Genomic DNA, 18,344 nt, shown 5'->3' with positions numbered 1-18,344 from the left:
TGAATTATGCATCTCATTACCTATGTCCTGTACAAACAGAATGCCACAAAGAAAGCTTATAAACAAGGCCATAACAATAAAAGTTATCATTCAAAAAAAAAAAAAAAAAAAGAGAGAATACAAGCTTTCAAGCTTTGCTGACTTAAATGGTGAAATCATGACTTTAATACCATCATTCATCTTTCCAAGTCAACCATCCTTTTCCAACCTTTCCTGCCCTAGGTAAACTTGGAATATTATTTAGCAATAACAAGATGGTTCCCCTGACCCCTGTTGTATTACACTACAAAGACTAATAGCCTTCTTTGATGCTCATGTATGGGCTTTGCACTCCTCACAAATTAGAGAGGGTCACATTTTTAGATCTCATCCCAACTACGCAATTTACTGTAAAAGAGGTTTCAACTGTACAACTCCAGCATCTCAGTCACCAGCTTTTTATTTATTTATTTATTTTTACACAGAAACAAGATTTTATTATTCCAAAACCACAATTCTGCTCAAAATACTCACCCAGTTTCCTGACATTACAACTTCCTACAACACTCTTCCTACGAAATGCACAAAAGTGTCACAGTAAGGACAAAGTGTCTGCAGGTCATGTAAAGCATGACTGATGAAGGTAGCAAACAGAAATTGTAGGGAAAAAAATTGTCCTTGGAAGTGCAAGCACTTCTGCAGTACAATTAACTTAATTAACCAGACAACATGAATATTCATAAGGCTGTTAATGTCTCCCCCATCCAAACAGATAAATGTGATGTAATGACTTCCTAGTCAAGCATAGCTAAAATTCTGATGAAAACTGCACCAACATTTTGGTTCTTTGCCTGAAATATCACAGAAATTAACAGTCCCTCAGTAATATTTTATTTCCCGAATTAATTGGAAATCATGAATTTATTTAAATGAACCATTTAGGACTAAAAGGCTCGCAGTCATCAGATACAGATTGTCTCTTGTTCTATAACAACTGGATCGCTTTTTTAATGCCCTTCCAGTTCCCCCTCCCCTGCCTCTGATTCCCCCTCCATACAGTTCCTTAGCAGTAGTTCCCATAGCAACAAACACTCTTGCTATGGCCAGCAGTACCTCTGCAGGCTTCCCCACATCTCATCCATTTGATTTTGACCAGAATAAGGCAGCTCAGTCCGCTACCTCAGTGGAGGATTTTAGTAAAAATGTGCCCTTCAGACCTTTCTGTCCAGGAGGTGAGAGTTTCAAAAGCAGTTCCTCCCCATCAACTGTTCTGAAACTTCAAAATTCTGCTCTAACTACTAATAGTAGTGGCCAAACCCAGATTTTAATCCATTTGAGGCATACAATCCCATAACATGGCTTCTATTCTTAGACATAAAATCCTCATGATTTGGTTCAATGGATTTATGGGGATGGAAAGATTAACTGACCATTAAGGTACATCATCTTCATGTACACAAGTATCACACTTACCTATTTCCTAACTGCTTTTTGAAATGCCAACAGTATTGAAATAAAGTAAGCTTCAGAACATTTTTAAGAAACTACTAAGAAGTTTCTCACACTATCATTATACAAATTGGTCTCAGGCTCTTTCAAGAAAGTCTATTCCAAGGAAGTCAACGTGCCATTCTTTTGGGTCTACATACCCCTTTTGATTACGGCACTCATCTGTTGACAAACTGAAGACAATAAGCACTAGTGATGATGCACAGTGACTTGAGTACGGCCAGAGTGCATGGAGCAAAGAGCTAGAGAGATTCCATCTCACCACCATCAAGACATTCACAGCACCTAAATTGATAAGTGATGGTCAAATTGCTGATATAAAATTCATTTGCTTCATTTCTGAGATCATTGCATCTTTTCCCAAGACAATTTCAAGTTTGTTTGTTTGTTTTTTTTAACTTGAAAAAAAGCTTGTAAAATCTTGCATTTTTAGAAGCCACCATTTTAGATGCTGGTTTTAATGCTGCTTTCAGAAGTGCAACGTAAAGCACTTAAAACATGCTTGCTCTGTCTGGCAGTGACTTGCTCCCTTTTTAGTAAAAAGCAGAAAAGAACAATTTACTGTTCACCTGGCTGCAGGGCTTTTTTCCTTACTAGTTAAAAATGTCTGAGAAATTACAACAAGCAGTCACATCAACAGCCACACCACGGGGTACTTTCCATGCAAAAATACTGCTCCCCTTTCAAATGGAAGATACCAATGCAGTATCAGCCTTGCCTCCACTAATTCTAGCTGGTCCAAGTAATACTGAAAAGGGAAAATTGGAAATGTTGGTGGAGAAGGGAAAAAAAATAAATCAAACACACAAGATTTAAGTACAAGTAAAGAAAGGAATAAGAGTATTTTTCAAAAAAAAAAAAAAAAAAAAGCATTTATTTTATGTATTTTCAGATCCATACAAATAAAGAAGAGATAAGCAGTTTTGAGTGCACAGTATTTTTTTAATATCATCTGAAAAATGTATTCATAACACACCATTTAAAAATAGACTGTAAGCATGAATCCAAATGAGAATCTGCCAAGAAAACTAGAGTGAGAAGCAAAATCACCATGGCTTATGTTAAAGACATTCTCGAAAATAAAGTTTACATTTGGTATCATTTCTGTTGGCAAATAAGGGCAAAATGTGATCTTCTCATGGATCAACTGAAGATGATTTTAGTTTTATTCTCCCAGAGCTACTTCCTTTAGGCAAAGAGCTCATCTGTGCCATTACTATAAATTATCATAATGATTTAAAATCTAGTCATTTGTAATCAATCTAAATCACTAATTTAGGTCATTTATCCAATAGTTCCCTTAAGTGACTGAAGCTTTAGCACCAAGAACTGCCTTCAGTAGCCAAAACTATAAAACATGCCAGAGGGATTTAAAACAGATGACTGACAAAATGTAACAGTACTGTTTAGCCTCACCTGCTGGTATTACTCCAAGAGGAACTGACGCTCTGACAGGCGCTGGTATATAGTCTGTACCTTTTCCAGCATCTATCTGGGCTTTAAGTAGCAGACCATGAGCAACTTCACTGACAGATCCATCTCCACCAACACAGACTACCCTATTACAAAACAAAAATGCAAAAGCTGTTTCGTAACTGAGCAAACAAGGACAGTACAGCTACCACACCTCGTCTACATAACAGCATTGCAAGTAGATAAAAACCATTCTTTCTTAAAGACTTGTTAGCGTTTTACTGCCAGATCAGTGAATATTAACTAAGATATAAGAATCCTTATTTCTGCTTCTTTCTATCCAAGTAGTAAGAAGTGTGTTTAACAATTCATAAATTACAACTCACCTTATCACAAGTTATGTGAGCGCACTGGAGCCACAGAACTGAACAGGCACAGGAATTAAGCACGTGCTCAAGTGCTTCAATGGAGAAGTTCTTCAAACCTTTCAGTACTGACCCACACAAGCACTCTGCTGCTTTTTAATTACCATTATAATAACAACTCACCAAATATTACAATAAAACTAAAAATACTTGAAAACAGTTAATCCTGGATACTCTGCAGGCAGTTTAGGGATTTAGCAAGGTATAAAACCCTAGTACCAGCAATCCTTTGCATGAAGGTACTTAATCACTGCTTCTGGAGCATGTAATTAAACTCCCACCTGCTGTGGCTATAGAGAGGAATGCATTTGTCTGTAAAAGCTCAGTTACAGCAAGTGTCTTTTTTTGTTGTTGTTATTTTTAGTTTTATTTAAGTAACTTAGAATTTGATTCTCCAAATCTGTATGATTGAAAGTTAGAGGTTATTAAGGTACACATTAAAAATAATATACTCCAAACCTTTAAAATATACATAAGTCAGGTTTACTTTAGGAGGCACTTAAAGTATTTCTTTCATACATCTATATGAATGCAGTTGTGAAATTGTCTGATAGTTCAACCACAAAACAAACAAACAAACAAACAAACAAAACAGTAAGCTTTAAATTAAAAAAAAAAAAAAAGTTTCTAAATGTTTAAATTCAACTATCACAGATTCTATTTTTTAATTTAAATTCTCAGGAATATTTCCACTTCCTTCTATCTAAACACTGCTCAAAGGGAATAAAAAAAAGGAAGGAAGAAAGAAAGAAAGAAAATTTGGAGCCCATTCTCTTCCTGCTTGTAATCAGGAATCATCTTCTTTTATCTCATTTTTGGTTTAGTTCTTGTTTTATACCTAGGCTTAAATATCCCTGCCACAGCAACAAAAACATGATAAGCTGTACACCTAGAGGGACTTAAATGTGGATGCTGGATATTAATACTTTTTAAAACAGATAAATATTCTTCTAATTTTGGGGGGCTGTGTTTGTTGTTGTTATACACAGATGAAGAATCCACAAAATTACAATAACAAAAATATGCAAACTTTGTGTGTGTGTGTGTGTGTTTAAATTAATTTAACATAAATCATCAAGAGTTGCTTTTTTGGCCAGAAACAAGAGATACCATCAGGCACCAGGGATTCCAGACCTAATCAGCAAGAACCTGCTATGCATAAGGAGTAGAAAGCCTTGAGCAGACAGATTTCACTAAGACCATGAAGAAGCCTTCTTAGAGGAAAAAACATCTGTCTAGCCATCAGACACAAGTTTCTTAATCAACTGTTCCCTAAAGTCTGACTAACCCAAGCTACTCTAAACAAAATCCATAGTAGCGTAGGCCCCTAATTAGGGAAGAAATACCTGTATATACCTTGCATATTTCTGTAACTGTACAAACAAGAGAATGCAACTCAGAGGCATCACAAATGCACTTTATTTCTCACCACAGCTTGGCCCCAAGGCAGGGAAAAAGCACATTGCCAACATGGGTAATTTCAGTACAAAAAAAAAAGGGGGGAGAGCAAAAGAGTTGAAATATGCAAGATGCATGACATATGTCTATGATCTTGCAAAACATAGTGGGAGCTGGAGAAATCAGAGAAAATAAATGACATAGAAGCCAGACAAAAACAGCTTTGACAAAGAATTAAAACACAGCAGTATTGCTTACAGAAAGCACCGAGATACAAATACAAAGAACTTCCAACACCCTACTGCAAGTTGAAAGCTTCTGATTTACTTCATATACTGTTTTAACATGCAGGGAACATAACTCTTTTGGAAAGAAATTCAAGATCAGAAGTTGTATTTTACTGTACTTCTTACCTAGTGTAATGAATAAAATCCTGTTCTGTCTTGGAGGCAGGAAAGCACTGTTATCCTGTTTACACTGTAAACAGGGAACTAAGGGACAGATACAGTAGCTGACTTGAACAAAACTGGACAGGAAGCCAGGGCACAACTGAGAAGGACTGGAATCTGCCAAGTCACAAACAACACTGCACAGTATATGAGTAAAACTTCTCAAGACTCACTGGAAATAGTGAAGTGACACCATGTCAGGTGGCTACTTGAATTGCTAAAAGGGTGGATTTTCATCTGCAGTATGATTTCATGGCTATGGAGTTAATTTTCAATTCAAAACAGATCCCATACATTTTCTGGTTTAATTTTAAATAAACTAGAATTATAATTAAAATTTTATTTGGGAAATACCAAAGTGTTTTCTTGAATAACCCATCAAGATACCTCCAGCTACATCAGTGGAAAAAATTACCCTTGCAATTCATTTTCCCTACAACCTCGCATCAAAAAAGCATCCCAAGTTAGATATTGAATAGGATGTTCTTATTGTGCTTTAGTGAACAAGTACATGGATGGAAACCAGGCTTTTGGGGAAGTTATAAAACTTTTTTCAAACACTTCAGAAATTTACAAACAAAAGACAAACACTTGAACAACCAACTTAGAAAGGATGGGGATCTTTTCACCTCAGACATCCAGTCACCATGGTATTTTCTTCCAGCTTCTTCTGTTCCTATTTCCCTTTGTATCTGGCTACTAGAAAGATGCCTCACACAAGTACTCCAGTAACTGCACCCAACGATCACAGACAAAACAATAAAATGTGGCTCAGAGCAGAAGGGGGTTGTGCAAGAGAATACATGATCGGCTTTTCCTTTTTGCCTTCATATCTGCTTCCCAGGACAAACTGGTTCCCCAACCATCACCCCAAAAGACAGTTATGGAATTGAAATAAATTATCCTCAAAATTTGAAATACCTAAAATACACCTTCTGATAAATTTTCTAATGTATCTCTGTAAGTTTCTAGAACTACTAAAAATTGAATCAGTCTACGAAACACTTAAGCCTTGTTGTGTAGCTCACAGCATATGCTTATAACAGCTCTGAGAAATGCAGTTAGACTTCCACAGCACACAAACCTATTCCAATTTATTACTGAATATGCTCCCATAAATGTAAAAATAACTAAGATTGCAGTATTAATCCACATAGCTGCAAGGTTTTTAAAAATGATTGAACAAAAATTTCATTCTCAACTTGAAATAAGCTTGAATGATTTATTTTTAGAATTTTTAATGGGAACAACAAAAAAAAATCAGGTAACTTTTAGATAAAACGTTCTCCTTAAGAGGCATTTGAATGGATAGAGTGAAGTACAAAGCACTTGCTTCATTCCTGCAAATACAGAATGAAGTTTTCATGAAATGTATTTAAGAAAGCTTTATGTTTATTTGCCATTATTTATCAGTCTAAAATATATATTTTTTTCAGTAAGTAATAAAAAAAAATGAAGCACCTAATTAGAATTGATTTTTTTCCATCTGACAATATATTTGAAATGGAGTAACTCATGAAATACCTACTGGCATAGCTTTGGATGGAATACAAATAAAAACTAATGTTATGAGGCTTACTAACATTCATTACCACTAATCAACTTACCCATCAAATGCCTGGAGTTCACATTCTTTCAGTACTGAGAGAGCATGTCCTTCATATTCAGTTACTGTGGAAAATGACATTATTTGTTATCAAAATATTATATAAAATAAGATTTCTTTTTTTTTTTTTCCTTCTAGCATAAGGAACACACCGTAATTTGGTTCAGAATATATTTTTGGATCAGTAAATGCATTTGAAAAGGTAAGTTGTACAGTTAGACTAGCTAAAAGATAAGATATCAAAACTCAGCTGGTATGAGACACAGGGCACATTTAGAGACACATTTAAATCCAGAAAACTAGAGAAGATGTTTGTTGCATCAAAATGGAAGTTTTAGCACTGACACAGTTGGTAAAGTTCAGGAAAATGTAAGCGTATCCTCAGTTAAGACTGAATTATTTCAGTATCAATCACATTTAATTGCCTTTGTGTTAGGATATGCAAATTGCCAAGTCAAAAATATGAGTTAAACACAGAAGTATGAAATCAAGCCAAATACCAGTGACAACAGAATATAACACACAGAGGAAGGTGGCACAAGTATACACCAGAGTTCATAGCCTCTGGAGGAAATGAATCTGTCACTCTACATTGATGTCTCTGTGTTTGCTGATACCCTACATAGTACCGTAAATGCCAGCGAAGACAGGATAAACTGGCATACTACAGATGGCACAAAGCATCATAACTACATTTAGCATTTTCTAGGCCAGCTTTGCCAGAAGAGACAGCCCAGCTGCATCCACCCATCAAAGATTTTTGCTGACTGACATGACACTTGCAGATGGATTTTTTGTGTAAGAATGTGCATGATTATATGCAAAATTACATTAATCTTTCATGCTTGTCTGTCCCTGGTGCTAGCATAGTTCGAGGCTTTTCTCCAGTGTTTCTAAATATTGTTAAAATTATTAGTCGTGGTGTCTAAAACAATCACTCTATATCTGTACCTGCTATAACATAGTATTTCTACAGACTACTCAAATGCTGCTTACAAAAATAGAAAATGCTTCTCTCTCCAAACACACATATACAATAGTGAGTATCTAGTTTCTTTGAAAAAGAAAAATCAAAATGAAAGTGATAAAATCTCTACATTATGCACTAAAAATTGTCTATCAGCACATAACTTCAAATTTTGCAAAGTTCTAGTACTTGGTGTTTTGGAAACTCTTAATGAAAACTTAGAATTATTTTGATATGAAAGTTAGAGAAATATTTTGCTACATAAATGCATATTAATAAAATAACTTTCAGGTATTGCTTACAGAATTTCTTTCATGCAGGACCTATTCTGGAAGATCAGAGCACAGTATTTAAGCTATCACTGTACTCAGTGTTGTTTTTAAAGATGGTAACTCTATGTCTAGCAGTATGTGGAGCTTGTGAAAAATAAAAACCAATAAAATTGTGTGCACCATGCAAAAATGATGCAGAAAGACTCAAATACCTTACCACTACTTCAATGAGAAAATAAAATCTTCCTGTGAAAACACACAGTTGGTTACCAGGTTAAATGCCTGCTTTTTAAATGAAGGTAATGACATTTAGAAAGTTCTGCGTACAATCTAATTAAAATGGTATGGCAAATAAGATTTTATATTGTAAAGGAAAATATGCTCAGTAGTTTCCTAATGTAACGATATAAGTTACGTTTATTATTACAATATTAATTCGCTCAAAGAACAAGGACATGAAAATAAAGAAGGCACAAGTCTACAGAGAAATCAGTAAAGGAAGTTAAAAAGACAGTCACAGATTGATGGGAACTCCATCCTCTTTGCTTCTAATAGCTGAAATTTGGAAATTACAAAGGCGAACTACTGCTAGGCATAAGTCTTGGGATGATTCCAATAAATTTAAAATTTGATGAGCAAATGGCAGAGGAACATAGTATCTGTTTTGAAGCACTGTGACAAAAACAATAATTAAAAAATATATGAGATTTCCAATAAAAAACTTGATGACAACTTATAGAATACCTATCAAGTATAAAAATTAAAAAAAATCAACACAGGCATAAAAAGACCACGTCTCAAAGTTCTCTGCAGGCTAGACAACCTACAGATGCACATATAAAAGTCATTCTGATACTTGGAAAAAAAGATAGATGTTTGAAAATTTTGGTGCTTGTAATTCAGGAGGAAAACCAAATTTTGTTAAGAGGAACAAAGAACATCTTTCACAGTTTAAGGATTCATGTAACATAATTGGCATAGATAGCGTTGGCTTTTTTTCAGTGATTTCTAACACAGAATTTAATTGAAAATGTTTTCCTTTTTCAAGACATTTTGTTCCAAAGCTCTAAATTACGGTAGGGAAAAGAAGGCAATTGAGTGATTTAGAGTTGAACAGAATCATATAATCCAAAACATTGTAACACCATATCTCATGTAGCAAAACAAGAAACTAAGGCTTCAGTCCTCACATAAAGAAAAAAGTGATATATAATTGGTTCAATGCTCCAAAATGTGGGACACTTCCACATGACATGCCTAAATGCTGGAACTCATGTCACAGACTAGTGCCAATAGGATTAAAACTGCTAATAAGAACAACAGATTAACTGGTGTTAACATTGGAGGAAAAAAAATAATATTAATGTTATTTAGCACACTGCAAGTTTAAACCAATGTTATTTGCCCAGTTCTCAATCATTCTCTTTTCCTTTGTGATTCTGCCTTAAAAATGATGGGGGTGAAGGGGAGGAGGCTACTGTTTTTGCCAAAACATCCAGCTTGTAACTGTGCATAAATGGAAGCAGAAGACTCAAAGCTAGAAAGAGAAGACAAACTAGGAGCCTGTTGGGTTTACCTTTGTTTTTGTTTTTTTTTTTTAAGTTTGTGTAGGATTTTGCAACATGTTTCTAAAATAATAAAGCCAATCATCAGTATTTGCCAGTACTTGTAGGTGTCCCAGATTTGGGGGAAGATTTTGTTGAACTGGACTTTTAGAAGAGTCACCGTTCTTCTAAATGTCATACCCCAACAGCAGCACTGTTAAACTCTTAAAAGACTGTATAAGACTGTATAAAAATACATTACCCTTTAAGACCTGTGGTCAATCTCAGTAAAATCAATGTATTTTTAGTGTGCAACGTAATATGGAAAAAAAAAATAAAAATTAGAAAGATTATTCCAATAGAATTAACAGTGAAAATTAAGTCATGAGAAGGTTGATCATGTAAAAGCCAAAATCACTACACAGTAACACCAATAGCCAGCTACCAAAACATGAGATGGGATGAGCAGAGTTCTGTCTTTCATCACTTCATTGTCCAAGTTTCATATTTTTTGTTGTTGTAGTTGTTGTTTTTAATTATATTTAAAGTCTTGCCTTGTATATGCACTCAAAATCACTTCAGAGATTCAAATTTGCTTTAAGATTTTTGTGTGTGAATTTTAAGCTTTGAAGAAGTATATGTGTAAAGACTAGAAGTAAACTATCTACAATATAAAAACTGTAGAGAAGCCTTTAATTTGTAGTACATAATACACCTTTGTACACTGCTATGGAAGTAAATGGTCATGTTTCAGAAAAGCAGTAATAGTGAGATGCACACTTCAACATCACAAATAAAAGCCATAACAATTATTGGAGGAAGAAATCTGATATATTTACTCGAAATGAAGCACTTAAGAGTTTTATTAGATGTCACCAGTGAACAAGACTTTCAAGCGGTCCCCCTGTTTTTTATTTTTGTTTTTTATTTTTATTTTTTGTTATTTTTTTAATGCATATCTCTTAATTATTTAGTTCTCCACTAGCATTTAAAACCCTAATGTAGTTTTCTCATTTTGCCTGTAGGAGGAGTGTTAGGCAACTAATAAGCACTTCAGTATTTGGATATTAGCAAAATAACGTTATTTTTAAAGATAAGCAATTAAACATTTATCTAGCTAAAAACAGAAGCTTCTTTTCAGAATTTAAAAGAAAAATAATCCAAAATAAACTTTAAATTGTTTTTCTTCAAATAGGAAAAAGCTTTTAAAATTCACTAACAGCGATAATCATAGCTAAATTCTATGAATTAATCTTTAAAACTGTTGGTACATATTTGATATATTACACTTTAGGATTTCAGATGACATTACATAGCTAAAAATGTAATCTTACACAAGTTAATAATAAATCTGCCTTTAGCTGAGTTTTACAAACAAGGTTATGTTCACAGCAAAAATAAAAGAAACACTAACCAGTAGTAAGGAATTTTTTTAAAGGGTAATTTTATTTAAATAGTTGTTTAAAACAGCTAAGTAATAGTTAATTTAAAACATGACATAGTTATCTCTTACTAAAATCTGCATGATAATATATTTATTTATTTATTTATTTTTAAATTGTGACCAAGCAACATTATGCTCAATTTCTAAGAAGACAGCATTATTAATAATTTGTTTATGCTACTTTGTCTTGCAGGTGAAAAATGCATCTGTGAGAATTAAAACTCACATAAAGCTTTTAATATTCCTTTCTCAGTTAAGAGAAGTTAAGAAAAAATCACTACATAATTCTAACAGATTGAATTCTTTTTCACACTTTTTGTGTCTTTAATCTTCATTTGATTTTACTTTAAATTGTGGGCTAAATAATTTAAAAATATATAGAAACAGGTAATAAAATTAGCAAGACAAATCTCATACAAACACGTATCGCGTTATTATATTCTTATACCTAAATCAGATTTTCTCAGAGTGCTTTCTGGCATGTAGCCTAAACTAGTCATGATTTCACAAGAAGTTTAGACAATAACTACAAGACAAACCCCATCTCTTTAATCTGGAACCAATTATTTTTGCAAACTAAGTAAAACAGACACAGGAAAAATACATTTTGATATTAAAATGTCTTGCAAGAGAGTTTACACTTCACATGGATATGAAATGTGTAACCAAAGAACAGCAGTGTATTAAAGGGAATTATAATGCTATTAATATAAAATTATTTGGAACAGGAAATACTAATACCATTTCTCTGTATGCTTGGAAATTTGGGGAGACGACATTTGATGCAACTTAAGTAACTTTCAGTCATTTCACAGAACGGGGCAGAAATAATAACAAGATCATTACTAGTTTACTGCACTAAGAAATCTGTTGTTTGCCTGCTCAGTTTCTTACAGAAAGCCAATGAAATAAAATAGCCAAAGGGCAAATTCAATGAAAGCCAGAAGGACATAAAGCAGAAGTCTGGCAGAATTTTGAGCTTTAAATCCAAGCCTGATATCAAGAACCTATTAGTGAGCAGAAGGTAGCATCACTACAACATTAAACTTGTACCTTCATGTTCTCCAGACAGCAAGTCATGCCCGCCAGCCTGGTGAGAACGACCCTTGCCATCCCATTAATCACTTAGGCTTACAGGTTATCCCTGAAACTGAGTCAGACCCTAGAAATAGCATGTTCTTCCAATCAGCCCCACTCCCATGACCAATAGATCTTCTAGGAAGAGAGGTAATATTTTAAGACGTGTCTGTCAGAATGCAGGAAAAAATCTCAGCAAACGTAGGCAAGACCATTAGACATTAAATGCTTGTTTCCTTTTATTCAATGTTTGGTTTAAAAGTATGAAAGATATATTACTGGTATTGATGGCTATAGGGGAGGAAAGCTATTCAATGAAGAACAGAATTACTAAAACATTTTTTTCATGAAAAAATACATTGCATTGTACAACTACATTAAATAAATTATAAATATAAATTCAATACTTGCAGACAAAGTTAATAAAGATTCAAATTATCTTTCATGCTTAAGTACTTGTTTCACATGAGATTAAACTATGCTTTTGAAGCAACTTACCTGTGACATCAGTTTTGACGTCAGCAAGCTTAAAAAGTGGTGCAACTTTTTCATAATAAACATGAGTGGCTTCTCGTTTGTGGCTGCTTGGATTAACAAATACTTTTAAGGATTTTGGTCTATTTTGAAAGCCTAAAAAGAAAACACAAAACATTTCATATTGCACACAGCTATTCATACAGCTTAACTGCATTTTTAATATTAGAACCAATATAATACTTAAACAGGATATGTGAATTAGAGTATTAAAATGAACCAGAAAAAAAAAAAAAGTATATGTCATAACCTAGTGAAACCCTGAAACAGGAGCATGTTGAATGTGGAGAAGCTAAAAGACAAGTGGCAAAAAATATCAAAACATGTTGCCTTTGGAATTTAAGGTGAAACATTGCCAGCAGGCATAATGACAGTAACATCCAACAGAACTGACAGCACAATTCACTACTTTTGTTTTCTGGGATTACAAATCAAGCAACACAAAGGAAATTTCCTCATCTTGAAAGAGGTGAGAAGAAATGCAAAGAAACAGATTACTTGGCAATACCATTTGGAAATCTAGTAATTATTGTTCATTTTATTTTATTTTATTATTTTGGGGGGGGGGGGGGAGGTAGGGATTTGTAAACATTTTTATATAAACACTACTTTTCAGGTTCCCATTTCTAGAATTCCTGTGGTTGCTGTTACTGAGTGAGGATGGTTTACCACAAAAAGCAAATGATGGTGCAAAATACTATCTGAGTTTTGCTAGTTACTTACAATAAATGATTGAACAATTTTATATTCAATTAATTCATTTATAAATTCTCAATTTACTTTTAGTTTTAGGTTAGATTACCACTTGTTTAGCCAAATGAAAGCTAGGTCTGATAAAGTATACTGCTTTCAACATTCAGGAAGAAAATTAGCAATAGGCCTCAACTCCAAAAGGAACCAAGAGTGAAAAATTTTTCCTGCCCCATATAGAGTATTACTTCAAACTATACGGCCACACAAACCTTAGAAGTGTTGGCTGGGACTTCCTGAAGTTGTTTCCCCACTTCCTGTACCTCAAAAACTGAACAGCAGTAAATCTTCTGAGAAATTATAACTAAATACTGTTTTTAGCATCAAAGGAAAAGTACTCCTTAAGATCAAAATATAATGATTATAAGAGTCCCATAAATTATTCTTTCACTCATTTAAACACATCAAAGAATCTGCAAATGAAAATTAGCACTTTATCCAATTTGTGCTAGTAAATTTTAGACGATTTCTTAAAGATACTGAAAGAAATTTAATGTGGCAATGTACTCCCAATGCATTGTTAATGCCTGATGAATCCTGAATGTCTTCAGCAGGAGGCCTGAGTACCTACACAAAGAAGTACATCCTCAGGAAACATGCCATATTGTGCACATGAAATAAAACACCACTTAAGTAGAGATAGGTTCCCCATTTATGCCAAACCACATAATATATTAAACACTTTCAACACTATGAGTTTGTTGCTAACCATCACTGATTTTCAGTTCGAAATCACTGGCTGCTTTGTTTCTCTCCAAGAAGTACAAAATCCATGATAAAGAAAAAGACAAGGCAGTAACTTCTCAATCTTCTTAGTTACAGAATTTCCCTCCCTCTCATATTTAAGTGATATTAGCAGAAGACACACAGACTGTTTAAGAGTAAGGCAACAACACTTTTCCCCTATAAATGGTATGCTGATGAGTTCTCTCTGATGTACCACCACTGCTAACTTGAAAAAACCCTAAGATGAAAAAGTTTCATTTTTCAATGCCTCATACAAAGGTGACAAATACGATCATGAAAGGACACAAGCAAAGGTGCATTCCAAAGGCTCTTGATGGAAGACCAAATCTGTACTCATTTCTTTTTCATTTCACCAGTGGCATTTGAGCAGAGAGATGGTACACTACTCATGTGGTTTCATGCCAAACGATTGCCAACAGACATGAATGGATAATCTTGACAAAAATTATTAGTTATCATTCACAGAGTGCAATGATCATGTAACAAACAACTGGATGTAATGAAAGAAAATCCAACCCTAATCAAAGACAAGATTTTCACACAATATAGTATGAAACACATAATATATAGTGAAAGCTCTTAAGTATTTTTAAATAATAATCATCTTTTAACTTTCTTTAAACAACACTGTGAATGAATTGATCTTATTTACTAGAGCCTGCAACTGATTTCAGTCTGTCAGCCTTTTGGTGCTGTCCTAACTGGTATTCTGTTATTGTTTTCTGTAGCTGCTCCATTTGAAATGAACCTGCAGCCTAAAGCAGGAAGGCCAACTGTTCCTCTAGTACTAACAAATGTGCTAATATGCACTAGTTTAAACTTGATCTATCAAGTGAATCAGTGAACCATGAAGGGTGGTGGGTCAATCAGGGTGTTCTGAAAACAAAGGCTCGGAGGGCAGCAGAGACGCTATGCTCAGACATACATCTGTGCTGCTTTCAGTTCTGAGTTTTATGAAAATGGGTTTATGTTACAAAAGTTAAGAGCTTGGAATCACATTGTTATTACATGCATTTATAAATACTTTATACAGCAGTAGCAATATTATACATGAGGAAAACTAATAATATGAAACATTTGTTAATGTAACTATGGAGACACCACTGTTAATATTAACTAAGCAAAGTTAATGTTTAACATTAATGGTTTAATTAAAACTTCATGCATGAAGTTTCAGACATTCGTATCAAATCCCAGAACAAGAGAGATACTACAGAATGGTACATAAAAATAAAATGTACTTCATGTACTTTTACTTACTTCATCATTTATTCTTAACAGTATTGTCTTCTGTTAACTTACAGAGATTTTAAGTGAAACTCTTTCAAATCAACACTGTTAACAAGAATAAGACTCAACACAGCTAAAGAAATTAAAAACAAAAACAAACAAACAAAAAAGAATAGGTAAGCATTGCTAATTGTCCCTTTTCTCCCATTTCCAGGGGTGTTTTAACCCTTTAAGTAGCCCTGGGCATTTGCATGCAGAGAGGATTCCAAATCAAGCAGTGAATTCTACTTACACAGTATGTCTACAGCACATGCCCATAAGCCCAGCACAGAAAGATGCAATGTATAAATGGAAATCACTGTGAGTCAGGTGCACAATAGGTCTGACATACAACACCAGACTAGAAACAAATGTCTAAGCTGCCATTTGGGGCTTTCCAGGAGCCAATGCAGAATCTGGGCTCCAAAGGTGCATGCCTAAAGGTAGAAGCAGTCATTTTACATCAGTTTAACAAATAAGCAATGATCAAAAAACGGGTCAAAGTTTTCTTGAACATCATATCATTGAGCAAGCTCTTAATATCTCACAGGCGTGCGTCTAGACAACAGCACTTATATGTAGAAAATAAGAAATTTTTTTTAGAAGTGGGAAGACAGTAGCATGCTTTTTACCCTGTTACACACACACACAGAAATGATGAATGCTTAAAAAAAATAATAAAAGAAGGTAATCAAATAGAAATTGTATTTATTTTCAGTTGTCAGAGATGCGCCTTTTAGTAACATTTAGCCATTCTGACAAATGAAAATACGTATTTACTGACAGCTGTACCTAAGCATACAGACACTCTACTTCGGTAGATCACCTGCTTTTAATTTGCTCCATCCTAGAGGCAATAAAAATCCTTCAGGTAAATAGTTCAGCAGTTAATGAAAACTTACTTTCTGACAAGACACATTAGGAAAAAGAAATACAGTTCAATTTTGACTATTTTAGAAGGATGGACTTTTAATTTTGTGTTGCAGTCTGTAAGGATATATCCTTAAATATAAGGATATAGCAGGATTATATAGCAGAGCTTATCTATAAGCAGAGATATATCAATGCAATGCACCTTTTGAGACTTTAATTACTGAAGAAAGAACAGAACTTGATCTGTTCTTATACATAATACTGGGGCCTTCCTGCCAATGTTTGGCACATTTTAAATTAGAATAAAAAAGTTTCCCTGAATTATATTGTTAGTATATCAACACTGTTTGAATTAATGATAATGTCTCTCTGCCACACTCAGTGTAGAAATGTTGCTGTCAATTTGCTGATTTTCTGAAAAAGGCAGAAAGGCAGTTTGAATACCTACTCAGTCTTCAAAATCTAATAGTGTGAAAAACTACTTTTACTACAGTTGCAGAACTCAGAACAATGTACACTTTAGTAAACAGTATTGTGGGGTTTGCATTTGGATATTTTTCCCAACACACTCTGAGTCCTGATTATTCCTGAAGTAAAAGTAAAGGAGAAAAATGTACTGAGTAGACATCCAGAAAAAGCGGCACGAGGTTTGACTTCTGAAGAAAGATGAAAGCTGAAGGAAGAACCAGAAAGAGCAACATGGCACAGAATGCTTTTTTCAGGTTCAGGTGGCTTGCAATTACAAAGCTATAAAACAGAGACTGCACCTCGAAGTCAAGGCAACCTGAGCAAGAGATACTGCCTCTTTTTTTCTGTGAACATATGGTATCACTGCTCCTGATGGATGGAGGGTAATCTGGGAACAAAACAGACATTTGCTCCGTATGCAAATGTCCTTGCCTTTATGGGTAGCTAGAGATCTGCAAGAATCTTGGCACTTCTGCAGATTTAGATATTTACTGATAAAGCCTTTCAAGAGGGGCAAGGGGGGACACTTTTTAATATACAATTTTGTTTGGAAAATCCAAAGCATATTGGAAGTAGTGTATGTATGCACACTTAATGAACATTATTTCGTTTTCTCTATTTCTGCTTAACTTTAATAGAAGAACGCTATAAATCTCTACTGGAAGTGCTGTTACAAACAGTACAGATGTGTAAAATTTGAATTCTGTAATCAGGCTCAGTATTAACAATTCGGCTGAAGTTTTAATAATCTGTTATAAGAAGGATTGTTTTTCTTCTCTAATGAAGAAACTCATTTGCTATAGTCAATAAACAGACACAATTTTGAGATAAATCAGAGAGTTTGGTTTGTGTTTTGTTGTTGTTTTTTGTTTTAAATCACAAGTGTACTATATTCTGTGTCTTCCCAAAATTCATAGCATTAAATTACAGTGAAAGGCTTTGGCTTGTTTTTGTTTTGGGTTGCTGTTTCCCCCCTACACACACACCCTAAAAAGTCAATATTAATTTCTTAAATTTGATGCAACTTACATGAAAACTACAACTTTAATGGGTTAAGAAAGCATCCTGAAATTATTATAGCATACAGAAAAATATTTTTAAATAAAGAACTGCCTCTCATCACTAACTAGTATCAATACACTAGTATCAAATTATACAGTAAGAGTTCTACAGAGCCTTAAGAGCCCTTTCACCTGTGATATTATGAGGAGGAAGCCTCTCCCATTAGCCTCTACGAGTCTGTGGGTCTCAAGCGGGAGTTCCTAAACAGGTTCTGGGCAGTCTCTGAAGAGTCTCCTGTGCTGCAACAACTCCAGTACCATTACATGTGCAGCAATTCCAAGTGAAAGCACCAACATTGTATTTTGTTTAAGAAACAGATTTCTCAAAAGACTCTTCAGTCAGAAAGCAATCAGCTACTTATTTTCAGTGTTTGAACACTTCCAAAATATAGCATCAGCTTATTTTTTTAAACATGCTTTAGTCATTGTCACTTTGTTAAATTTTATACTTCACCATGTCAAACTTTGGTAGTGTACAGCATTTTCCAACAACATTATTCATACGTTTGTGTTTTAATTTCTACAGGCAAAATATTTTTTCTAAGAATCATTCAACCTT

At 34.2% G+C, this 18,344-nt stretch overlaps 1 protein-coding gene across 1 annotated transcript in view; it reads right to left on the bottom strand.

The window, feature by feature from the left end:
- Window positions 1-18,344, bottom strand: part of CERKL (CERK like autophagy regulator) — a gene marked incomplete at both ends in the record, with an annotated part of 52,038 nt that overhangs the window by 10,458 nt on the left and 23,236 nt on the right. Inside the window, 3 exons of the mRNA XM_084288815.1 lie at window positions 2,905-3,047; window positions 6,781-6,844; window positions 12,582-12,713. Coding sequence (XP_084144941.1) covers window positions 2,905-3,047; window positions 6,781-6,844; window positions 12,582-12,713 — 339 coding nt within the window. The remainder of the gene's footprint in view (window positions 1-2,904; window positions 3,048-6,780; window positions 6,845-12,581; window positions 12,714-18,344) is intronic.

Source organism: Netta rufina, assembly GCF_964035555.1.
Source record: "Netta rufina genome assembly, chromosome: 6".
Lineage (NCBI taxonomy): Eukaryota > Metazoa > Chordata > Aves > Anseriformes > Anatidae > Netta > Netta rufina.
Note: the sequence above shows the minus strand (reverse complement) of the source record. Positions and strands in the feature narration are given on the sequence as shown.